At 40.8% G+C, this 26,056-nt stretch overlaps 1 protein-coding gene and 1 long non-coding RNA gene across 5 annotated transcripts in view; one reads left to right on the top strand and one right to left on the bottom strand.

Moving 5' to 3' along the window:
* Positions 1-26,056, top strand: part of SLC25A26 (solute carrier family 25 member 26) — an 85,284-nt gene that overhangs the window by 11,036 nt on the left and 48,192 nt on the right. For 3 of the 4 annotated variants that reach the window (XM_086845239.1, XM_086845240.1, XM_086845237.1), the window contains 2 exons: positions 8,020-8,124; positions 9,282-9,329. In XM_086845239.1, the coding sequence (XP_086701365.1) occupies positions 8,020-8,124; positions 9,282-9,329 (153 nt within the window). Of the gene's footprint in view, positions 1-8,019; positions 8,125-9,281; positions 9,330-10,941; positions 11,049-26,056 lie in introns of those variants that run through there. The other variant, XM_086845238.1, reaches the window with a different exon arrangement.
* On the bottom strand, positions 12,815-14,110 carry LOC147650957 (uncharacterized). Its single transcript, XR_015274790.1, has 2 exons — positions 14,060-14,110; positions 12,815-13,959 (listed from the first exon to the last, which is right to left on the bottom strand). It is a non-coding gene; the product is annotated as an uncharacterized LOC147650957 (long non-coding RNA).

Raw genomic sequence — 26,056 nt, 5'->3', positions numbered from 1 at the left:
CTGCACGTAGTGCATCATCTTCATCATCAGCTGCTCTCCCCCACACTGTTTTGTGTAACCTGCTCAGTTAAGGGCTTAGAGAACATGCTGCTTTGCAGTGAAGCTTGATGGTTGTCATGTCTTTTGATCACAGGGCTGACACTCAGTTAATTTAGAAGGATTTGTAGCTCAAGTGTCTACAGAGGAAAGCAAATTTGGATTAAAAAGTTATAAGCAAGAAATAAATAATTTTAAAGTACTTCCTGATGGATTTGTGATTAACTGTACCAGTCAGCTTTGGAAATGTTTGAGACACTTTGGATTAAACTTACCTTAAACTAATGTTCTATGCAGGATTTGTCAGGAATAACTATGAATAGCTCCATATGTGGACAAGCCCATAAAGGAAAGAGTAAGGGATCAATTAAAGGAAAATACTTAATAAAAATACAATGTAGTTGAACTTTCCATGTTCTGGGCCAATGTAACCCCAAGAGAGTGAGCAAATTGCAAAATACTAGTCCTCTTTCAACAGGAGACTTAATGTGTTTTCAGAAAATACTGCCTGTGCTCTCTTGCCTGGAATCTCATTACCATCTGTCCTCCTGTAACACAGCCTGACCCCACTTGGCTCCTTGGAAACAGTTTTATGCTGGATGGGATGCACCATGCTACTTTTGCTGAAAGAAGGGCTTGGCTGGTGGATTTAATGAGTTTCTTAAGCCTTTTAAAATAAGTTTAACAGACTTTCATGGTGAAAGTGTTGCTGGAATAGATTGGATCATGCAGATGATTCTGTACATTGAATTAAGAGTCTACTTTTCTTAGGCTTTAAGGATTTCTGTCTTTCAAAGTGGTAGTAATTTATGATTCAAGCATCAACCAGATTAAGGGAGATTTTTTTCAAGTTATTCAGCTGCTTGATTTTGCTATTTGATTTTAAACCAACTGCTTGTGATTGTACTGAGGAACTTCAAAATCTCTGGGACACAGTTTGTGCTAAAGTACAAGAGGTGTGTAACATCAGGCTACTTTTGGTAAGTTTTAGGTCTAGTTTTAAAAATGAAACAAAACTCTACATCGCTTAAATGTTAAAAGACCAATTGATTTATGCAAAGCACACAAGCTTTCAAAACATCTGCAGGAGAAATACTTCTGCAAAGAAGTGTTTAGTGACAGCCTTGTCCTCTTCACAAACTTTCCCTGTTCTCTGCCTGTTATCTGATGTAACTGGAGTCACAGTTTCTCCTTGCTGTGAACAGATCTTGGCACAAATTCCCACTGCTGGAGGACAGAAGTTTTCTGAGGTGTATCTGACAAGGAAAGGTAGGCAGGGAACGCACAGCAGGATTTTTTTGGAAGGTTTCTGGACAATTGAAGAGCCATGTGTGGGGAAGGAAATCTGAGAGGGGCAGAAGCCCAGTAGCCCTGAGGGCTCCTGAAATGATGGATGAGGAGCCAACTGGGGTGAAAAGGCTCAGCCATGATGGCCACTGTGAAGGAACAAGGGTGTGGTGGTACAGATGATGCTCTGAAGCAGGCAGGAGGGAGCTCTGGAAAGTAATAAAACAGAGCTGTCATGGATTTGAAAATAGCAGCATGAAATAAATCTGCAAAACAGCTCTGCAGATTCCAGGTAAAGTCATCTAAGGTGGGAATGTGCAAGAAGTTGAAAATGTTTGTACAGAAACTCCAGATTTCCAAATGCTTGTGACATTCATCCCTGTGAATGGTCTCATCTCTGAAATACTGTGTTTTTAAGCTCTGGGAGGTGCTGAGATCTGAGGGATCTTGCTGGGTGAGATTGTTCTTTGAAGAAATGTTTCCTACCAGCATACAGGGGAACTGCAGTTAAATTAATGAAGGCCTTGTATCAATCAGAGGAAAAGATGGGACAAAGAGCTTGGCATTGTCTAAACTTTCCCATCCAGAGCCCATTAGTCAAAACTTGTTCTCTCCACGGGGTTTAAATTAGGAGTGGAGTCACCTGTTCTTGACCCCAGCAGCTTTACACAGGACTGAATTTCACTGTGCTGGAAGGGAGGGAAGATAAGATTTAGCACGTTCTGAGGCTTGTGCTGAAGGTGAACACTTTCCCTGGGCCTGGCATGTAAAGACAGTGGGCAGTACATGTATGGAGAGTTGCTGTCATCCCTGGAGACAATTCCCTTGTTAAAATAGGAGTTAACACTTCCATTCTGTATTCTCTGTGCTCTAGCAGGTAGCACAGCCTGCTGACAAGCACATGTGGAAGGATTTGTTCACAACTGCATTTGTGACCCACAGTGCATTACTGACCTGAGGAACTTGTATTTTTGTTCTGTCTTGGGTAAAAAAGGCAGCAGTTATTTAGATGAAGGTTTATTGGTGTTTGAAATGTTTGGGGTCTGTGATTGCAGCAGTTCAGGTGCTCTGTCCAAGGAATATATGTAACCACATATATGATGATGAGGATATTTCATGTTCCTCTTCTTTTCTGCTCATTTCCCTGGTGCTGGGAAGGGTGAGGCAGTTCATCTTCCATCTGCAGCTCATGTCTCATCTTCCCTGCTAGCTAATATGTCCAGCCCAAGAGCTGTGACCACAGTTAGAAGCAGTTATTTGGAGGATGAAATACTTTGCTAATCTCATAATATTGCATTCATTTTCCCCTTCTGTTGAAGAGGGGCATCCCAGGGAGATCTGAAGAACCAAGCATAAATCTACAGGGTTTGGAGAGGAATGGAAAGCTGCAGTGCTGAATTCAAGTTTTGTTGAGAGCTTTTGACTTGAACCAAGAAGGGAATTTCCCCTTTATTCTTCAGATCCAAAGGAAATCAGTGCAATTTAAGATCTTTCAATTTTAAACTTGCCAATTATTTTAATAATTCAGTTATCTGAGAACGGGAAAAGGACATTTTTCACATTTCAGATTAAAAATAATAACTTCCTACTTAGAAGGGAACATTTGAATAGAAATGGAGACACTCAGATTATGACATATTGACCTATTTTGGGAAGCAGCATTTTTTTATAGTAAAAAAACCCCAACCAAGCAGAAAATGAGCAACAAAGCAATCTTGAGCTCCAAGGTAGCTTTTGGCTGCAGCAGTATGGTCAGGGCTAATTCAAGCCACACTTAAAAACCCCAAAACCCCCAATTTGTTGCTGCTTCTCTTTGAATGGGATTTAGAGTTTTTCAGTTTTTCTTGCTTATTTTACATTCTGTTGCAGCAGGCAATCCTTCTGACCTTCAAAAATGGGGTGAGAGATTAGGATTTTGTTAGCAGATTGACTGCAGCCTAAACATATGTCCTTTGATAAATCATAGCATCTTTGTTGTTGTCATTTTTGTGCAGCAGCTTTTCCTCCCTAATGGGTTTGTGATTATCTTGAACAGGTATTGTGAGGTTTAGCCCAAAGTCTCTGCTCTCTGGATACTAAGTTTTATAGTGTCATAAATTATATTCTTATTTAAGAATAAATTTATGCAAATGACATTTAAGAGAAACTGTTTCCAGGCATGTTCTTTAGTTTTGTGTTAAATATTGAACTATATTTTTATGGTGAACATCAATTAAAGCTTCCCAGCCTACTCAGACAGATAAAGTTCTTAAAACTAACTTCCTGCTTGAGAAATTGAAGTATTAGAGTCCTTTAGAAAGAGCTCTAAAGGGTTCAAAGCTGCAACAAAAGAAAAGGTTTCTGGAGCTTACTCCATGTTTCTGTACTAAATTTTCTGTACTTAATTCTGTACTAAATTTTGCTTATCTATGCAACCAGAGATTTGCTCAGAGTCACTGGGTGCAAGCTCCTAAATCACCAGCCACTCACAAATTCCATGTCAGTCCTTTGCCCTCAGACTACCCTTCTCCTGCTGTGGAGCAGAATGGCTGGCTAATTAATAAGTGGAAAAACATTTGGTCTTGATGCTCACCTAAGCCCAGGTTAGTGCAGAGAATAGTTCAGCTCATTAGCCAGGAGCTCATCAGGTGCCAGAAATTGGGCTCTTACTTCAGGGAGCTGTCTTACAGCAGGGGGAATATCTGTCTCTTATTAAAGATAACAAGTGCTCAGCCCCTATGGCTGTGGGAGCTTTTAGGAGTGAGTCAGATCATCAGCTGTGCAGGCTGCTGCAGGAGGAGATAAATGCTTTCTCAAGCTGCTGTCTTTACAAAGCTGAGTGTGTTGTACCAGCTGTGTCCCTGCTTCTGAGGAAACCTGTGCACCAGCTCAGCTTAAATGCCCAGCCTAAGCCCTTAATTGCAATTATGACACCTGCTCTGTCCCCTTCCTAATGATCCTGGATACACCTCATGTACAGTTCACAAGGTTAGTGGTCAACCTCTAGTGGAGGTGCCTAAAAACAAATGTATGTGTTATCTTTGATTCTCTACCAAACCCTACAAATCCAGCCAGGGAGAAAATGCTTTGCCTGGAGCACAAAGGGTGGAAGGAAAAGGCTGTTAATCCAAATAAGATATGTTAATATTTGGATCATAATACAGCACTGAAGACCAGGATTTGTTGTGTTCTCTTCTAAAGATGTTGGCATTGCCTCTGTTTGCACTGAGTGTAAGCAGGACTATGCCCCCTCTGTCCTTTTTTATTGTGTATATTGTGTATAAAGAGAAGTGCTGGGTACCCCTGTGCTGAATTAGATAAATCTGCCTGATTCTGAAAAGCTGCTCCAGCTTTAGGTGGGATTGGTCCCTATTCAGAAATTACACTTTTAAGATCAGGTATTTCCAGTAAACTTAGGTGAGCCCATAGGAAAGGCTTTGGGCAGGTTCCTAGTGCTATTTACAGCAGATCTGATTCTGTTTGCTACAGCCACATTTTTACTGAAAAAAAAAAAAATCGTTTAAATTGATGCATATACAAAATGTCATGGAACTTTTGAGACTTTATTTGCACTGGTCATTCTTCACAACAGCCAGGACAGTCCGGTTCCAACATAAATCCGACCAGGAGATGGCAGCGTTGGTTCGTGCAAGGAGAACCCGAAAGTTAGAATGCTTTTCAGAGGAAAGAAATTACCTTAATTTAATTAGAACATACACTGTCTTAGCAATACATAGATAAATGTTAATGAAATAGACCTGGTTTTAGCTTTTGTTCATGACTGGCTTATGCAAGTCAGTAAATTAAAAATGCACATAGGTTTTTGTCTAGATACTGGAGTCACCCTTTGACCCAGTATGAGACAAGGATTTTGAAATTCAGTACCCTCTTGCTCAGAAGTGGTCATAGCATTAAAAAGCTGGAAAGGTAATAGGTGCTAACATTGTCATTTCTGCATACCTGCTCTGTAAACTATTAATAGCTTTGCTTGTAGCTGTAAAATCAGGTTTTCCTAAAGCTTAAATTTGAAAATTCTTGAGCCTTTTGTTTCCATATTAGTGTCTTCCTGCCCTTATGGTATGTAAACCTGACCACAGACATTGTGTTACCTGACCTGGTAAATAAGGAAGGAGCTCATGGGGCAGCACCTGAATTTTCCCAGGATCTTGACTCTGTCTTTTTGCTCTCATCAAAAGATGGGAATGGCCCGTGGCTCCAGAGCTTGCTTGGGAAAATGAGCGTGGCCCCTATCACCAGGGTGCTGTTGTCTGATGCTTAATGTCAGCTGAGGTGGCTGAGGGCTCACTGCTGGACCCTCTCCATGGCTGGCTCTGCAGATGTTCAGCACAGAGCTAATTTGTCACCAGGTCACCCCCAAATCCGGTAGGATGCACCAGGAATGGCCCGAGCTTGGTGGGCTGTATTGTGCTCTTGTGTGTCAAGCAGCAAGCTACATCTGTGTGAACAGCCAAGAGATTAAAAAGCAATTTCTTCCTGGGACCTTGGTGATCAGGGAGCTGAATGGGCCCCCCATGTGGGGCCACGTTGTTGTCTGTGTTCCATGTCTGATACTCCCAAGGGTGCAGGTGAACGTGGGCAGGTGCCGTGGGACAGCTGCACACCTGCAGCTTTCACCCTTCCTGTGCCATTTGCTTATAGCTTTCACCTCTGAAAATGGAAGTGTGGACTCTCTTGGTGCAGTGCTACCATACTGGTGCTGCTTGAACATTCTTGTCCCAGAAAGCAAAGCCTGGAGATGTGATTTGTGTTCTTTTACCTGGAAGGCGCTGCAGTGATTGGGAGCAGAGCGTGATAGAGTTGAGATTTTTCTGCACCCTCCCGTCCAGGCTGTTACTTTTTTAATAAGATACATGTGAACTTAATCTTGCATACTTCCTTTTAGAGACCTGTTCTCCACATCAAAAGGCTGCTGGGGTTATTATTGATAGGAAGGTGTATGTGTAGGAACAAACAAGGTAACACGTTGTAAGTTCAGGTGCACAGCGAAAATGTCACCGTGCAGTCTGATGTTGGCAGCTGCAACTCGTGGCTTTTTGAATACCAGAAGTGCCCTATGGAGCCAATCTGACAGCACTGCCCGGGTGACATGAGCCTTTATTTCCTTTCAGAACAGCACAATGTAATCATTGTTTTTGTTCTTGTGCAGCCACAGACTCCCTTGTAAGCGCAAATTCAAATGGAAGAAACATCAAAGTTAATTTGAAATGAAATGCACCCCAAGTAGTCCGGGGGAAATGGAGACATTACTTTGTAGCCACCCTTCTCCTGCCAAAACTGCAGCACCCCAGATGTCAGGAAGCCACGCTGTGCTCTTTGTCTGGTCTTGATTGACTAGATTGTTTTCATCCCAGCCTTTTTAAAGCTTTCCTCCTGCCTCCATATTTTTAAGGAATAAAAAGCTAATATAAGGACATGGAGTGTTATGAAGCATGAAGTTCTATAAATATTTATGCTGAACTATCAAAAAAACTTGACAGTTCTTATTTTCTTGACAGATTGGGGTCACTTGTTATTTTTGACCCTGAGAATTGAAGAGCACATGGAGTTAGATCTGTTTGTAATGACTTTTGGATGTTGTTGTCCAGTAAACTTGTAGGAATGTAACAGGATAACAGATTTTTTTTCTGGGTGTCTTTGTGAAAATGAAACTTAAACCTTTTACTGTGTTCCCCACAAATGACCACTCAAGTTACTGTGTCTGTGCAATCTCCAGTGAATTCCTGCACTGTCTGTGGCACACATGGATTTCCCAGTTAGCTGCTTGGTTTGCCACTTCAGATGGACAGCTTTCACCTGGGCTGCTCTGCCCTTCAAGTCCTCTGTGATCACCTTCATGTCTTCTGAGCCCAGCACAGGCAGGCTGAAAATCTGGCAAAGGCCCATGGGGTCTGCAGAGTTTTGCCACCAGTCCCATCACTGCTTTAAGTATCCCTGGAACCAACTGAAGACAAACTCTGCTTGAAATTTGAAATGCTGATGAAAAGATATTTTCTAGAGAGATGAGAGGCTTGTAACACTCACACTTCAGGATCCTCATTCTATGAAATGATGTGCACACAAGCTTTAACCCTTACCTGAAGCCAAAGTGGCAGGTGAATATTTAAAATCCAAGCCTGACTTTTTCAACAAAGCTGGAGCTTTGTGGCAGCAGCCAAATTATCCACCTGCAGAATTTAGTAAATTCATTCTGCAGGAAAGGATCAATCCAGTGCTTTACCTTGAATGAAGTGTGGTGTGTATTGTGAGATAAACCTTGGAATATGTTGTGTCTAAAGCTGACCAGAATGGCTATTTGGTCACTAGAGGGCACAAAGAAATTACAAAAGAAAGAAGTTCGTTGGTCTTGCAGTCCTGAATCTCCACTTTGAATCTGTGAAAGTGGGGGGGAAAATTCCTGTGACTGCCAAAAGGATGGATGCAAATTTTGGTTTTATCAGTGTTTTTCTCCTCTCAAATCTACTTCTGTTTTCAAAGTTTAAAATTCCAAGGGTGCTTCCATGCTCCTGTTAGTATAATTTTGAGATCAGAAAGTACATGACATTGAGAACAAATACATAAGCTGCTCATGAACAGCTTTTAAGTCCTATAATTACAAACCTGATTTCCTCATTTGTCAGGTTTCTGTTCTTGGAAGAAATGTTTGCTGCATGAAGAGGAGGCCAGCAGTTGCTGCCTGAACCTCTGGTTCTTTTGCAGGTTGCCTGTCTCATACGGGTTCCATCCGAGGTTGTCAAGCAAAGGGCCCAGGTTTCTCCTTCCTCGAGCACTCTCCGGATTCTCTCCCACACCTTGTACCATGAGGTGAGTTCACAGCAAAATTTCTAAAAATTTTCCTCTTTCCCACTCGATGCCATACATGTCCAGAAGCATTCCTACAATTTTATTGCAGTTCTGTGCTTTCCCAGCACTTCTCCATCTATTCTTCTGTTCTTAAAAGTGATTGGCATGTTATGATTGAGGAAACCAAACCACCACCTCCCCCCGGGGCATCATCCTGGAGCAACTCTTTTTTCTCCTCTTTTTACATGGGATACTACCTACATTTAAAGATGAGGAGAGGAAAAAAAAGGGGATTTAGCTTCCAGACTCCAAAGCTCTGCTTGTATTTATGCAAACAGTCCTTGTCTGGAGAGCAGGACATTGAGTTCCCAGTTTTTGAAGCAGGTTTTGGAGGGGATGTCCAAAAGGCAACATTTCAGAGAGGCTCTGGAGGAGCCAGGAGGAGCTCTGGAAATGAGTGCTTATCCAGTATTGGTTACTTTTGAAAAATAAGGGCCTTTGTCTTCTTTTCAGGAGTTATGCTGTTCCCTCCTGTGCAAACCTGTTCACGTCTGTTTTAGCAGAGTTTCACAAGGGGGGATTTTCAAGCTGTGTTCCATAAGAGAAAGCAGCTCCTAAAAACAGCACGGGGAAAAATATTATAACACAGTTTCTGAGTGTAAACCCCAGGGAAAGGAAGACATAAATATGACCTTTAAATGATCCACTTGATTTTTATTTGCTTTCAAATGGAAACTATTGTGATAACCCTGCACAAGAGGGTCACTGGAACTTCTCTCTGTGACTTGATTCTGCTTTAAAAGCTGATTTTGTCAATGCCATATGTTTTTCCCTTTCCATATAGCTGGCCAGAGAACCATAAGCCTTGCCAAACACTTGAATTAAGTGCCCTATAATAATAAACAACATAATTTTATACACACTTATAAAATAAGTTTTAATTGTTTTGAGTATTTTCAGCTGTTCAAAAATATAAAACATTTGTCTTGATAAAGGCTAAGGACCCTCTGGCACTGTAAATAATGGAATACAGTATACAGTGTTATAATCAATACAGTCAATTTGAAGCTGAGGTGTGACACTTTAGGGCTGTAATGCTTGCCTCGTAATCACCAATAAATTGTGGTCTTTGACAAACTCATTCCCCCTGGATGATGCTTTCTTTTGTTGGTTTACAGGGTATTCAAGGACTTTATCGAGGTTATAAAAGCACAGTATTAAGAGAGGTAAAATACTTGTCTTTTTCTCGTTTATTTTTTTTTTTCAATTGTCTCCTTTCAATTAGCTTTCAAACAAGAGATAATAGTACAATTGAGATCAGTTGCTCTAACCTAAACCCTAAATCCCAGCATATTTCATTCTAGCTAATTTACCAACCTGTAATTTAAATAAAATACTGATAATGAGCACTAAGAAAACCTTTGATACATGCAAAAATTCATTTGCCATCCTGTCTCCCAGTTCTGTTGCTGCTAAATTGAAAAAGGATGGAAAGGTATATGTTAACATGAGAAAACCATGAACTAAAGTACTGGAAACTTTCTCAAGTCTTGTGATTGCATCATGTGAATTATGTGTGCCATCAATGGTGAACTGGTGGCATCAGGCCAAGTTTAGCACAGATAGATTTAGGCTTTCTTTAAATATATTTGTCAGCAGATGCCAAGGGATTATTTGTCATCTGTATATAGAGAGGATTGTGCTCTCTCTTTTTTTATAAGTTTGGTTTTTTTTTTAATGTGTGAAAGAAATGCATTTAGTCACCCAGTCTGTAGATTTGATATGGCATTACTTAACTCTAAATCAGAAGTATTTCACTGTTAGAAAAGAAATAGGGCTAAAAATATGTTTGGCCCACTCAGAAGAAAATAGTTCCTAAGCTAAAATCTTTTCATAAATGTACTGTGAATTCCAGGATTAGTGTCATGGAAGTGCTTGATGTGCTGTGTGAACTGAGGGCAGATTATAAAAGAAGTAGAAAAACCTACTGATGAACTCCCAGGCTAAAATTGTTTCATTATCAGATCCCAGGAGATCATCTTTTGACAAAACAGAAGTTGCATGATGTATGTGTACCTCAAATAGAGAGATCAGGCTTAGTTCCTAGGAAAACATAAAATCACAGAAAGGTTTGGGTTGGAAAGGACCTTAAAACCCATCTTGTTCCACTCCCCCACCTTCCACTACTCCAGGTTGCTCCAAGTCCTGTCCAACCTGGCCTTGGACACTTCCAGGGATGGAGCAGCCCCAGCTTCTCCAGGCAGCATCTGCCAGGGCCTCCCCACCCTCCCAGGGAGGAATTCTTTCCTGGCACCTGTCTGGACACAGCCACTGGTGTCCAGGGAGGGCTCTCCATGTGACATTTTTGATGTGGTGTGGGTGGGTTTGTCTTCTCCTTATGTAACTCAAGTGAATAAAGTAAGTTTGGATCTTGCCCCTTTTGTTCTAAACACGGGCTCATACCTGTTGTCTGTGTTGCCATTGATAATAAAGGCAGTTGCAGAGGATTTTTAATCTTCATTCAATAGCTCTGCTTTTTAAAGCCTTTCTTCATGCTGAGAACTGTTTTCAGGACAGTTATGTTGGCCAGCTCTTGTTACAAGTGCAGAATAAAGATGGATATTACCTTAAATAAGAAACACCAAACTTAGTGTTCCTTAAAGTGCAGACAAATGCTAATGCACTGTATTTTATTTTAGCAGTTTTGAGTGTTTAAAAAATTAGTTATTTGTGCAAAGATGACACCTGCTTTTCTGAAATGTAACCCCCACCATACCTTTGTCCTGTACTTATTTTCTGGCTCACTAAACATGTTATTCACTCAGATTTCATTTGCAGACGGGCGCAAAAGGCGAATGAATACGAATCATTTTGATTTCTCAGAGGAGTTCTGAATAAATGAATAAATTTGGATCCCATTGAGTACAGATTTTGCATACTAACAGGTAGATAAAGCACATGGTTGCTACTGTGTGCTATTCTCCTTAAAATCTGTTTTGACATATGTCTGGGTGGTAATTAATTTGCAGACCATATTCATGGCACAGTGTATGACCCTGCTGAGATAACTTTGTTTACTCAAAATGGCAACACTTTGTTGGAAATTTAATGGGAGTCCTCTCCATTATGTATATTCATAAAAGATCCTTCAGAACCTATTTCAGTTGAAGTATTGCTTCTTGGAAGAATCTGTCCAACGGAATGAGAAATAAATGATTACCAAATGAAATGGGCTTTCTCTTCAAAATGAAAGAAATCGTAGGTGATGTTTAAAAAGAAAAAAAAAAGAATCTTTGAATTTAACACTGTTAAGACTAATGCATTTTTCTGACACTAAATTTTGTAAAGCAATGTCCACTCAAGTAAAAACAGCTTTTTGCACCTTCAGCTGGAGCTGTTGTAAGCCTGGCATTTAAACTTGGTATTTTTCCTTCCCTTTGAGTAGACTTCTTCCTTTAGGGTCTTTATTTTCAGATAAAAATCTGTATTAATTCATTATTTGACACATCCTGGTAGCTACATAGCATATATCAGCTGGTACTTGATTCCAGCTGACTTTTATACTTACAAGGTTTGTTTACATGCTTTGGTTTTCTACCTACACAAAGCCCTTTGTTTAGTTATAATGGGGTGGGAATTTTTGGATAGAGGGTCTTCAATACATGATTTTTCATTTAAAAAAAATTGGAAGAGGCTGGGAATATTGATGCTTTTCAGATGACTATGTTGTTGAGCTGGCAAGTTTCTTGAGCTAGAGTTTAAGAAAGGTTAATTTTAGCTGTTGCAGTGGGATAAAATTTTGTGTATTATATCAAGCAGATTTCTGGACAGAGATCTGCTTGCCAGTTGATTGAATTTCAATGAAAATAAATCTGTTTATGAATGGAGTGTGGTGTGGAGGCCTCATCTTGCTTTAGCACAGCAGATCTCTTCAGGATAGCCTTTTTCTACTCCATGTAATTGGCTTTAGCTGCTGTGCTGGTGCAAGGTAGTTGTTATATCCTTCAGTTTTTCTTCTCACTCTGACTTATCCCCTTTATCATCTCAGAATGCTTTCTGAGCAGATGGATATTAGAAGATGGCTAAATACATAATGCATTTGGAAATAACGTTGAGTGAACCTCCAGGCTTTTAAGTTTAGGCTGTGACTTTTTTCACCTTTGTGGTTCCTCTTCTCTCACATCTCCATTACATTTTGGTCTTTACATCTTCCTTTGATGTGGCTACACTGAACTAATCCTAAAATGGAAAGGAAGGTGAGGTACAGTGCATCAGTCTGTTGGCAGTAGAAGCCTGAAAGAGACATCTGTGCTCCAAGAGGAAGGCTTTTGTAATAATGCACAAAGTGGGAGTATGGTTATTAGGTTGCTCAATGAGACTTTGAATAAATGGCAGAAATCAGAGGCTGTGAAATGATGTGGAATTCCCATGATGTCATTTCCAAAGCAAATCCAAGTGAGAACTGCCCCTTCCTATGGCAGGAGTGTACCTGTATGCACTACTGTGGAAACTGGATCATGCTACTAAGATCAGTCAATGAACAGGTAAATTTATTCATGTTTTCCACAACAGAGAAAAGTTAACTGGTAAAACTTCCAGCTATCTCATAAGAAGGCAGAAGCAGACTATAAATCCACTGCAAATCCTTTAGAATTCCTAAATGGGAATGGAGTTCTGCTGCTGAGATCTTATATAAGCAAATGGAGCCAGATTTTTAATTCCTGTATAATTCATTTTATTAACTATGACCAAGTAGAACATCTGTTAAAATTCCATAATGTTCAGTTCATGGGAAAAAGAAAGAAACCCCTGAGTTCCCATTGGAGCTCTTCCATTTCCGTTCATGTTACAGGATTCCAGCAGATGTCTTAGAGGACGTTCTTATAAATGAGGGGACAGCACAAAAGAAAAGGAAGTGCTTTGTCCAGTTTCTCTGTGTACAGTGAGTTACTTCACTGGCATGTCTGTGTGCAGGTTGCAGCTTCACAGTAAATCCTGTGTCCCTTCTGTCCTGAATTACCATGGTTTGGAAGAAGTGAGCGAGTCCAGAGTGGGTGTTCCGTGTGCTTTTAATCCAGTTCGGCACTTGTAAAAATACTGCAGATGGACTGGCCTCTAGCTTGGAAATAGATTCAAAAGGAGCTAAATTAATATTAAACTTTCTTAAAGACAAAGAGGATGGAGGATGATTGTCTCTCTGTAACTTACAGATGTCCTGGAAGGAGACTCAGAGTCACTTTCAAATGTCAGTCTTTGCTGTGCAGGTAGCCCTGGCTATGCTTGTCCTCTTGGACTTTTCTGAGACAATTCAGACTCTGCTTGTGTTGGCCTCCATTCAGGTGGAGGTGGCAATGCTTTACTTGTTGATGTTGTTTCAGATCTCAGAGCTCTGGGTTTGAAGGGAAACCCCTGAAAACCTGACCCCACCTGGGTACCACACGCCATTGGCCTGGCTTTAGGTGAGAGAGCTGAGTTATCACTTTGGGCACTCCCAGCTCTTTTCGTGCAGCTGTGGGTTGGTTTGGGCTTTGTGTGTTTGTGTTTTTCCCTTTAGTATATGCAAGACAGAGCCCTAAGTGGATAGAGGCAGTTGCTGCTGTCATGGTGGGGAGGGAGTGATAGAATAGCTTTGGGAGGAGAGGGGCAGCCAGCTCAAAGTGTGCTGTTGCATTAGCGAGAGGCAGCAGTGTGACAAACAGCAGCAAATTCCAGAGAGCCAAGGAGAAATAACACCTCCTGAGGAGGAGGAGGTACTGCTTGTTGTACCTGTTCCACAGAACTTCTGTCCTTTCACAAGGTGTGTCCCAAAAGGGCTGTGGACGACCTGCAGCGCAGCCTTTGCAGATGAGGAAGGAGCTAGAAGGAAAAAAAAAGTAAAAAGGTAAAAAAAAACTAAACACAAACAAACAAAAATCACAAAAAACCCCACAACAAAAAACCCTCTTAAACAACTTACTGCCTGGGAGAGGGAAGCTAAAGCAACTAGCAGCAAATGGGCCTTAAAGGCACACCTGCTTGCATTTTCCTAATTTTAAAGGGTTGGTGAACAAAGGATGCTGAGGCGGGTTTGTACAAAAATGTGAAACCCAGCTGTGATATGTTGAGCCTGTTGACTGAGGGTTGGAGGGGATTTCTGAGGGCTGAGCTTGATAGGGCACATTGCAAACAGGGAATTTGTTTATCCATTTAAGGTAGTTTTGCATGCTTTCCTTTTGTTAGGACATCTTTATATAAATATCCTGTTCCCTGAGCTGTTAAAGAGGGATTTTTTCAAGTTTATCTCTGTTGCTGTAGGACAGAAAGAATGTTATTAATACATTCTTTCACTTGCACAATTAAAACTTTGATCTTTTGTCATTTTCTGTGTATTACAGAGCAGATGTCGATAGAAACAGGCGAACAGGACACTATCTTAGTACAATATTTGGAAAAATAAACATCCTCCTTAGTGAAATATGTGCAGTATCTGTCTTTTGTTACCCCTGAGAAACTGAGCTGGTGTTATGTTATTTTGTGACTCTAGATGGGTTAGGTTTAACAAGGAATTTGCTAGGCAGGAGCTGTAACACTGGTTTTTGACTTTTATTGAGCAGCTAGTATTTCTTTGGCTTGGATGTTTCCATATAGAGCATCAGCAGCCTCATGAAAGGGAGGGGGGCTGGAAAATTGTGCAGAGCTTATGTGACTTCAGGATTAATGGGAGGAAGTTGAAAAATAAGTCCCTATTCCTACTCTAGCATCACTTGGTCTTGGAAAATCCATCACTGGAGTTGTATCAGCTCCTGTATCAGTGTATCATCCTAGGTATCAGTATTCAAGGGATTTTCATTTGGAGGGTTAAAGGTGAGGGGTGGGAGCAGGAGACAAGTCTGTGCTCTGGGATAAGGCCTCAGGCACACCCTAGCTTGTGACCTGGAACACCAGTAAACGGATAAAATGAATAACTCTGCTGCTCTAGGTTGTGCTCATTACCTTCTGCCTCCAAATGCTGGAATAGTACTTGGAGATGAAAATGGAGATCTCACAAAGCAGTTGTAAATGACTTTTACAGACTACAAAATAACCCTGGTTTTCATAAATTACAGTTGTGGGAAATAGGTTTTGTGACACGGCTGGATGGTGGACAGAATCCTAAAGCAAATTCCTTGAAGTTTGGGAGGGAGGAGTGAGGGGTTTTTGGCTTTTTTTTTGGTCAAGCACAATTACAACCAAGATGATCTGGTTGAACACACTCTTGCTCAGGCCAGGTGCAGTATCCATATAGACTGGCCAGAAACAGAATTCTGCCATCCTTGGTGCTGTGGATGTGCTGTTTACCAGTGGAGCACACAGCTACTGCATCTCTCTGACATCAGGGGGGATATTCAGATGAAAAGAATTCCATATATGTAGAGTATTTCTGTATTTTGAAAGCTACAGCTGTGCAGCTGGGGTCTTTGAACAGAAAAACACTTGGAAAGCCATTTGCACTCAAAGCATGGTGTGTGATTTGATAATGCAGATTCTTTCCAGCTGAATGTGTGTGCACGCAGAGTCTTGCAGGAAGCGTGTCCTGCTCCAGGCTTCCAACAAAGATACCATTTCCATACATTCTCAAAGCAGCTTACTAAAGTGTTTCTGCAAATGCAGCATTCATGGTGTAGGAATGTGTTTTGTGGGTGGGTAGCAGCACTGTGGGCAAGAACGAGTTGGGAAGAAAATAATACTATGAAGAAAAAGTTCTGGTTTTCTTTGTGCTGTGATATTTTTGTTTCTTTTGTTGATTTTTTTGTTGATTTGTTTTTGTCTTTTAAATAACCTAGGAACTCTGTTTGTTACAGTGATTGCTTTGATTTCTACATGTTTCACAATGGTTTGAATTTTTGGCTGAGTGGTGGCTTTTAGCTTTAATTCCTCAGCTGCATTCCAACATGGACAACTGTATTTTGTCTGTCTAAAGACATTCTGTAGGTCTCAGTTCCTGTTTTGCTAAGTTGTAGAGTAATCCTACTGATGGCTGGAGGGTTGCTGAGCTGTTTTTGGTTAAGGCCACATTTCGTTGGTGGGTGAAGGAACCTCTGTATGTGTGTGCTGAGGTGGTTAATTCTCTAACCCCAGAAAGATATCTATGTGTAGGGCATATGTTTATATAAAATATGTACAAATATATATGTGGATACTTCTATATGTAAAATATGCTATTGCTTTTAAAAATTTCTTGTCAAGGGTCTTGGACTCTCTGAAGCAACTAGTCCTGTAAATGTGTGTGGTTGGTCTGGAACAGCAAGCAATTTAGCAATTTCCTGAAAGTACAGGACTGTTTTTCAAGGATGAAATTCTTGCCTGAAGTAGACCAAAATCATGATTTTACAGTGGAAGACTTCCACTTGCAGGATCACTCTGCTGTCAATATTAATAGTATTTACCTGTTTTTTCATACTTAGGCTACTATTTTCTGGTTTCTCTGCACCTGCTAAAAACAGAAGCACAGTTAAAAGAATCGGCAATCCAAGAATTGAATCTGTAACCCAAAGATTATGGTGAAGGTGTGTAAAAGAAACCAGATCTATGGCAGAGAGCTTATGTAATTTATCAATTATGCTAATTATTGGAAGGATGGTTAGAGAAGAAGCACATGTGCCACAAGAACAGTTCTTCCAAGTGCTTAACACACATCATACTTCAATTATTTTGAAAGACTACCTGCTTATTATCTAGCAGGAAATAGGAATTGATCCCACTATTTTGAGTCCCGGAGAAGTGCCCCTCAAAAGAGAAAATACCGAAAGCCATACCTCGCTTCAGGATATTTTAAGAGCCAGAATTGGCCGGTTTTAGCAGATGGAATAAATGAAACAGCTTTCTTAGCTTGGTCAAAGGGGAATCTCAGGGAGCACGGTAGGAATCCCTCCTTTGCATCCTTGCAGATCCTGACATTTGGGGCTGGAGGAGGCGGTGATGGGCGCTCGGGGGGTGCAGGGAGCAGAGGGCGGCAGCACCCCGGGACAGCTTGGGGTGAAATGGTCTTTTCATCCCAGGAACCAGCCCTGCTGGACTTCTAGAGACTGCTTTGTGTGAGGAAATAGAGTGAGGTTTAGCTTGGGAATGATTTTATGGGCTCCTGTTTTTTAGATTTGACGGGGTTTTCATTTGATATGAATGGATTATGTAAGGTCTGTAGCATTCTCTGTATTCTCGCCCCATGGAATAATGCCCATTGCCATGAAGAAGAGAAAGGAGGATGTCTGATCCCAACACCTGTGTAATCATCTATTTCAAATTTTACTTCAGCATCACTTTCTGTTAGTATTCTGCATTTCTTTAGCTTATCTGTTTCTAAGAAAATACAGCTACATTATAATCTTTGGGATAATGTGGTGTGCACCTTAATTTGAAAATCTCATGTCAGTCCTTAGTGACAATATAGTTGTAAATGCATGTGGGAGGTGGAGCAGGGTGATAACATGATTTCCATAATTTTTACAGAAACTTAGGTAAAGCAGGCCTGGTGTGTACTGCAGATGGAAATAGTGCTATTAATCCAGGCTCTTATCTCACTTTTATTTTTCTGTTAATTTTATGGAAGCCAATAAAGCATAAGCTCTACACATTTTCTTTTTATGTTGGTTGAATATGTGAAAACTGTGTTCTTGCTTTGCAAAGCCAGCAGGTCTGGAGTGTGGCCTGAATGTTTTGGCATGACTCTGCAGTGCTGGGGTCCCTCTGCCAGATCTGGCTATCCCGGGCTTGAATCTTTCCCAGTTAAAGGCACAATGTGTGACATGGATAGATCTCTGTCCTGAGGAGTCTGAGGCATCTCAGTGCTCCTTCAGACAGAGCAAAGCCTCAAAAAGAGAGATAAACCTATCCTCATAAACCAGGATACCCCTGCTTTCCCATGGGAGAGCAGCCAGTACATTGCATTCTGTGTTTGCATTTGGCATTGTACAGTCTCTTAATGTGAAAGAGAGGGGCAAATAAAGAAGGTTCCATGAGTGTCAGAATAAATAATATGCTCATACCTCAGTGGGAGGTTATCTGCTCCCTTCTTGCTTTTGCTGATATGAAATCCTGAAGTGCAATAAAACATTTTAGGAGGCTCATGTAATACAAGACCATAAGGCATTCAACTGAATCTTGTCTCACTGACTTTAATATACTGAATGCCAATTAAAGCAATATTTAGCCCATTATTAATTTTGCCACTGGCTACATACCTCAGAAGTTTTGGGTGGATGTTTCTTACCCCTTTTTCGCCAACCTTCCCAGCATTTTGCCTCCTGGCCTGTGCAGCTGTGCTGCTGATATCCTTTCTATTTCTGGAAATGACCCATGCAGCTAGGTCAGTTTGTTTTAGCCTCACTCCTTGTTGCTGAAGTAGAATAGCACATTTCCCCTAACTGCATGGAAGCCAGGGTAGACAATCTTGATAAATATGATTAATGGGCCTCTCTGCTTTGCTCTGCATCTGAAGGCTTCCTGAGATTCTGTGTCAGCTGGGCAACAGTTCCCCAAACCAGCCTTTACATAGAAAGAATGTCTCAGGTTCAATTATGTTGATGAAGGTATTGCCTGAATTTGCTGTAGGAAAGTCTTTGCTACTGATATACAGTAATAAGAGACTGAAGTTGCATTATTGGCAGGAAAAGCATTTCATAAATATGGGAGAGTTTGGATTTCTTAACTCAGTCCTGTTACCTAGAGGTTTGTTTGTTATGGTTCCCAAGACAGAAGTTAAATCTGGGGTAAGGGAGGTGTTGAATTCCTTGTCCTGATCAGCAGGACAGGAACTATTACAGGAGATTGTGACAAGTGCTGGCAGCTTTGAGTCAATTATAACCTGTCAATACTTGGCATATATCTCTAAGTTACTGTTATGTTTATCACCCATAATGTGACTTAAATATGGTATTCATAGAATTTTACAGAAGATGCTTTCTGAAGTATTGTCACAAGGAAAACCAAATTAGTATCATATTATCTTGGTGAAAAATGTTATCTAGAGACAAATTAAATTAATATAGGGAGAAAAATCCCTGTAAAATAAAATGTGTGGTTGGTATTTAGGAACACTGAGTTTGCACCTCTTTGTTAATCAGCAAGCACTCAAATTTGTGAGGGTATTCTGCAAGTTGTCCTTAAAATTCAGAGCCCCTGCATGTGGGAATTGCTGGCTGCAGCACAGGCTGGATCCATCCAGCTTTCCTGATGACTGCTCTGCCATTGTAATTGCAGCACAGCAGCACTCTCAATAATTGAGTACAAGTCCTAATAGCAAATAATCCTCTTGAAGTTGTTCCCCCTCCACTGCAATCAGAGGAGAGCTTTGTTAAGGCATTAACGAACAAATTAGCTACTAAATACTGGTAATAACCTATTTCCCAAAGATTGCTTTTTAATTATAGCCTAAGCTGTGTGATTCCTGAAATCACTTTTTTTGGCAAACCAGTGTTTGTGATCATTTCCAGCCACACTAAGTAATTGGCAAAAAAAAAAAGTAGTTGTTAAGTCTTTTCTGATATCTCAACAGACTCTCTTTGCTTCCATATTCCTGTCTGCAGAAATACTTTATCAGTGTTTCTTTTCACTGCTGCTAGTATTTCAATTTAAATGTATTAAGCTGTGCTGTGAAATGATTGTTTTACTTCCACTTACAATATGTGGCTTCATTAGATTTTTGGATAGTGTAGATATTTTTTCACTTAACCATTAGAAGAAACTTTTCCTGTGAGGGATGAAGAATTAACCACTTTATTTTTTTTTATGTATTTGTTAATGCAAACTATTTATTTTGCTAATCTGTGTCACAGTAACTAATTAGGAAAGTAAATTATGTTTGGGCTTTGGCAAGAAGGGATGTTTTTGTTATATTGATTGTTTTTCCTCCCCAGATTTCAATATGCACATATTCCAATATATCATTCCACTTCCCTTCAAACCTGACTTTTTTATAAGGGAGCACAGCCGTTAAAATTGGCAAGCGTTAAGCTTGATAATTAATTCAATATAGTGACCAATTCTGTGAATTACGAGTTCAAAGCAGCACATGGACATGGATGAAATCAGATTTTGGCATTTCTCACTTAGATTGTTTCAGGACACTGCTGGAGCTTCTTTGATCTGTAAATAACAACTGCGGTTCAGCGTCTTACTTAAAATACATCAAACACATTCATGACTTTTGCTTTTACATGTAGATCTGACTTCTAGTTACAGTTTTGGATCAGACTAATAAAACTGTTCATGTTTTGAGATTTCCTAGAGAAAGCTACCAAAGATAGCTCTTCTCATTCTTTATATTTTAAGAAAAGCAGCAAAGACTTCTCTGGTGTGATGTGCACCCCAAATGACATCAACAGATGCTTTGTGAAATCCAAAGTGACCATTTCCTGTAGTGCAGATCCTCTACAGCCTGTTGCCAATGCATGTTTTCCTCTCCTCTTGCAGCTAAAACAAGTGACCCAAGGGTTTATTTTCGCTGTGCCATGTGGTTATCTCATTTCCCTGCTGTATCTTGTACAGACCAGTGTTTTTGCTAGTTCTGAGCTTTTTTGGGGGTTTGAACTGTGCTGTGCCAGCCAGCAGACAAGTGACCAGTCAGGCTCTATTTGCTACTCCTTGTAGATACACTCAGGTGTTGCCTTAGTTCAGTAAGAGTCACTGCCTTTCAGAAGTTGGGTAACTGCCCTACCCTGGGCTTTTCAGCTGGTTATAAAAGAGCTGTGTGATTTCTTGGTAGCAAAGGAATGTGGGGAATTATGGCTTCTCTGTGTTTTACCATCAACTTTCCAGCTGAGGAACTCTATTCCTCTAATTTGACTCCCAGTCTTTGGCTTAGAAAAGTTCAGCATTCAGAGGAGTGCAATGGGATTTTTCTGCTCCAGAGTTCTGAAACTGCTCGAGTTCCACACAAACAGAGGAGTGTAGGGTTTGGGGTCTACTGAGGTAGGAACTTCTTCTCCTATACAACCCTTAATATACAACTCAGTGAAAATTCAGTGTAACCCTCCAGCACACCCCCCCCAAAAAAAAAAAATCATAAGCTTGAAACTTAGCTGAAATACAAGCTTCTTGTGTAAGCACCCCTGTCCCTTTCCCGGTTATAATCCCTTGATATCTCACACATGGAGCTTTTATTATTTTATTTCTGTGGGTGGCAGGAGACAAAACCCAAGAAGGCAGGTTAGATTTTAGCCCCACGTTCTGTCCAGTATCTTGTCTCTCCTTGGGACCAGATGTGGAATCCTCAGGGAAGGCAGGAGGTGGGAAAGGTGCCCTGCTGTGTTTCAGGCTCACAGCTGGCAGCTGTTACAAGACAAGCATTCAACCTCCCTTCAGTGAGTCCTTGTTCTTACCAGCACCCCTGACAAAAATTACTGTAGAAATAGGTACTACAAATCCTAGACTTTCACATTAACCCTTTTAAATGGATGCAGCTGGCTTAGAGTATCCTTACACCAATGATTGATATTTTGAAGGGGAGGCAGCTTATATTTATTATATGGGAAAACAAATTATCCTTCCTAGTTATTCCCCAGCTCTCTTTCCTTTCAACACTCTGCTCCAAAACATTTATTTCTGTATCCTGCCTTGTAAAACATCATCTTACACAGATAAACTTTGAATCTCTGAGAGCCAAATCATGCTCCCATCGGTGTTCTCCTGCTGACTTTCCTCTCAGAGCTGTGGCTTGATAAATTGGGTCAAAATACAAGTCCTGTGTGGCAGAGGCTTCTGCAGGGTGGCTGCATGATGTCTCTTACCCTTGTTGCAGAATCTTCTGAAAATCACAGCTCATTGTCCAGAAATAATAACCAGAAGAACATCCAACAAAGCTGTGGGCAGAGAAGATGTTTCAGAAATTCTCACCGTGAAAATTCTTGGCAGCTTTGGCACAGCTTCATCCCACACCTGTTGTGCTTGGCTGAGGTTTTCACTTCTGTAAAAAGGCAGGTAAAAAAGCTGTACACATCTAAAACCCCCTGAGTTATGTAGGTATAGTGTGATATTTCCCAGAGAATTTACCTTTTTTAGTGCTCTGAAAAATACGTTTTCTGAGTTCTTACACTCCATCCTAAAGTAATGAGTAGGAATTCCATTTTGTATTCACAACTCTATCACCTCTTATTGTAACTGCAAATGTTCTCTTATTGTTTTTTCACTTTGCTCTAGATGTGTGTTTATTTTGTTAATTTTGAATTTTAGATGGTTGAGAGATGCTTATTCTGAATATTTAAGGGTACTGTTATTTTGAGAGGATGTAGTGTCTGAAGAAATGCAATTAGAATCTAAGCCCAGGAATTTCTGTGTCAGGTCAGGCACTTCTGGCCTCAGTTGCCATTGACTGGAAGAAGAATAAAGCTCACGGTACCTCTGCAGATCACTGAAGCATCCCCTTCCCTGATGTTATGATACAGGTCAAACACTCTGTTGAGAGACAGAATGTGTCTGCTGGATAAATGTGCTCTGGGTAAACTTGGATGCTACTGTTTCTTCTCACCTTTTATAATCCACATCTCTCAGACTGATGTTATATGTGAAGTTTGAGCTGCTTTGAAAAAACAGAAGTGTGTATCCATCTAACAACCATGGAAGAAATGTCTGAGGCGTGAACTGGATGCTGTGGTTAAGTTTCAAACATCAGCCAACAAAAGAGCCCTGGTGTGTTTGTTTTCATTCCTGTACTTTTGAGAGCCTATTTCATGATTGTTAGGGCTTGAATCAGAATTTTAAGAGGGTGTTTGAAGAAGGCAGTGTAGTTGTGTGTCTTAAGAGGCTGAACCACCATAGCCTCAGTGACTGAGGGCAAACTCTCCTTGCCTAGGTAGTCCAGTTTGTGAGAGAAAGTAAATGAGGAAAAACAATTTGAGAAGAGTTTTGAAGACACAGGAATCTAAATCCTTCTGGTTGGCAAACCATGGGGAGAGAATTCTGCCCAAGTTCCCACTGGGCTGTGCCTTGTTCAAAGGGGTGAAAGGCAGGATGCAAAAGATCTTTAGTTCTTTGTTTTACTCTAGTATTTGAGTCAATGTGTGGCACAGATCCACGGGTCAGGTGAACATAAATTGTGCAGTTGGAATTTATCTGGGCATTAAGTTAACCTCTGACTCACCCCAGCAGTGGTACAGCATTACAAATGTAGTCTTCAAGGAATGATGAACAAATTTCCTAAGCCATTGGGCACAAACAAAACCTTCAAAATCAGCCAAGAATACCTCCTTGTTCCACTGTCCTGTCACCCCTCATGCCCTGGGATGTATGTATTGTTGCTAATGCTAGGAAAATTCAATCTGTCCATTTGTGCTCAGAGTGACTCAAGGTACCTGTCCTTGTTTTGTCCAGCTCGTGTTTAGTTCTGTGTCCTATAAAAGATTTCCAGACCACCAAGTGTGATGAATCTCAGTTCAGCATATGAATATCAGTGGTTTGACAAATTAACCTCTTTTGTTAATATACTTCAGCAGAAGGGAGCATAAAGAAGGGAATGCAAAAGCATGGTTTTCTTGACAGTCTCAGCTGTTTAGAAATTAACTAATTCAGGCCACAGGAATCTTGTACATTACTAAGGGACCTAAAAAGAATGTGTCCTCTCATCTGTGATTTTATTTTACCTTCATGCTTTCCCAAACCCCATCAGACACACAGAACTCCCACTAACAGTGAGGAAGGAGCTTAGAACTTCCAGAAACAGATAAAGCTCAGGTATATGAATTGGAAATGGATCTTGTGTGTATAAGGGAACTACTCTTGTTTCTTTTCCTAACAAAAGAATTTCCTTTCTCTGGATTCCCCCCCTATTTTGAAGTTAGAAGGGGAGCAGAGCTGAGTAGTAGTGGTAGGAAGAAGCCAACCAAGGATCCTATTTAAACTTTTTCCTAAGAAGCTAGCTGGAAGATCTTTCATGGGTTATGGGGCAGACACTGAACCATGGGACTTCTTGCTGAGGTTCATGTTTGACCTCTTAGTCCCCTTGGAAGTGATGGTCGTGAAAGAAGATGACACAGAATGACGTAATGTATTTCTTTTCCAAAGGCCCATGAATTGCCAACATAGGGAGTACTTTTACTCTAACAAAATACTGTGTATTTAAAGAGAATTCCTCCTTTTTGAGGAGAAATGTGACCTTGATTAAATGATTTCTATTTTTAATCAACTTTAAGGTCCCTGGAACCTCTGAAGTTCTCAGCAGCTGTTCCTCAGATGTCTTGTGGCCTGTTGGCCTCACAGATTTCCCCATCTCCTTGGGAGAACCGAGGACTCTGAACATCCTAAACAGCCAGAGATAACATTTTCTGGCCAAGAAAGACTCAGTGGTGCCCTGAGCTCAGGAAAGCACTCTGTAAATGGTCTCCAGAGCTTCCCCACAGAAGGCTGTGTGTTAGAGAACCCTGCTAAAGAGTACTTCAGTCTTAATAGTTGTACACTGATCCCCAAACACTGGGTCTTCTTTCTGCTGCCAGTCTTTCTTTTGTGCATTATGTTTCCTTTGAGAGCGGAATGCAGGCAGAATCTCTTCAGCTCCTGCTTTGCTCTTTAATCCAGCACCACAAACCAGAAATCCTCGGGGTTTAAGCAGCTTCACCATTTATTTACACAGGTCTGCAGCAGTTTTTTGTTTTCTTTGTTGTTTCATCTGTAGTTTCCCCCCTCTCCCCCGCTGTGTTTTGGATGGTTCTGTATTGCGTGGGAAATTCTGGAATTTTGTTTAGCTGCCTGCACTCAGCCTCCCTGTGCATCCACCTTATCACCTCTGCACATGGTGGAGCACAGGACCAGCATCCTGCTCCCAAAGCCACACTCCCTTTTCTTTACTGGTGGAGTTCTGCAAACAGCACAGCCACAGGTTCCTGTGCATCTGTACCCACAGCACCTCTACTTCCCTGTTGTGCTGACTCAAGCTGTGCTTTTATGGCCCCAGAACTCCCTCCTCCAGCCCTGAGCTGTTGGCTGAGCAGATGGTACCAGGTGCTGGCCACTTCCCCAGTGCTGGTTGCCTGGCCAGCAGCACCGACAGCTGTTGACTCCTTCTGCAGTCTTTCCTGCAAAGTGGGGTTGCCACATTGAGTCTCTTGGCTCCACCAAGATGCCTACAGATGGGTTTGAGATGTTTCTTCAGTGTTCACATAAGTTTTAGGAGCTCTGTGTTTGCCGCTGTCCTATTTACCTAAAACCAGATGATGAGTTCAAAAGCTAAGGAGGAGGGCAAAATTCAATAGCAAAGCAGTCTAAAAATGGAGTTCTATAGAGTCAGGGAAAGATGCCAGTAAATATCCCATTGAATGGCTCATGTTCCATTACTTACTGGTACAGCAGTGAAATAATTAATTTTTAGGACAAGATTATAAGCATATGGTAGAGATGGAAACCTTAGTACTGATTAAGTATTATTATCCAAGTGATTAACTAGAAGTTTACCATCCAGACATTGTGTAGTTGCAGCTGATAGAAAGCAAAGCTCAACAAGGCAAATGAAATTTGGATCAGGACCATGTAATAGTATTGCTAATTGGCAAAGGCATTGGGTTTTACTGTATGAACCAAATATTGTCATTTATCGTGTGTCAGGTGTCCATTGAAATACAGGGGCTGCAGTCCAAATACCTGTGGAGATTAACAAATTGAAGTTTAGTTCAGGGCCCTCCTGGAACAACTAAGGTATGAAAAATGAGGAACACTTATTGGTACAAAATGTCCTCAGACTTCATCAGTGCTGGTATCCTTTCAGGAGTTGTTATAGTCAGTCTGTGAGTAACCATAGCATGATGCACATCTGAGGCACCACTTTCCTTTTCCTGCTAAATATGAGACTTTAATTGAAGATTTAGTTATGGAATTTTGTCTGTATGAGCAGAATTCCATAGTTTATTATAGTGAAATGCCTGAAATAGCAAAAAATAAAAAAAAAGCCTGTGAGGAGGATCAGGGAGTTTAAAGATTAAAACCAAGATATTGGAATTGCATGGTGTTGTGTGCA

The sequence above is a fragment of the Cyanistes caeruleus genome, chromosome 11 (genome assembly GCF_971803275.1).
Source record: "Cyanistes caeruleus chromosome 11, bCyaCae1.hap1.1, whole genome shotgun sequence".
Taxonomy (NCBI): domain Eukaryota; kingdom Metazoa; phylum Chordata; class Aves; order Passeriformes; family Paridae; genus Cyanistes; species Cyanistes caeruleus.
The sequence above is the reverse complement of the archived record's forward strand: the minus strand, read 5'-3'. Positions and strand labels throughout refer to the sequence as shown.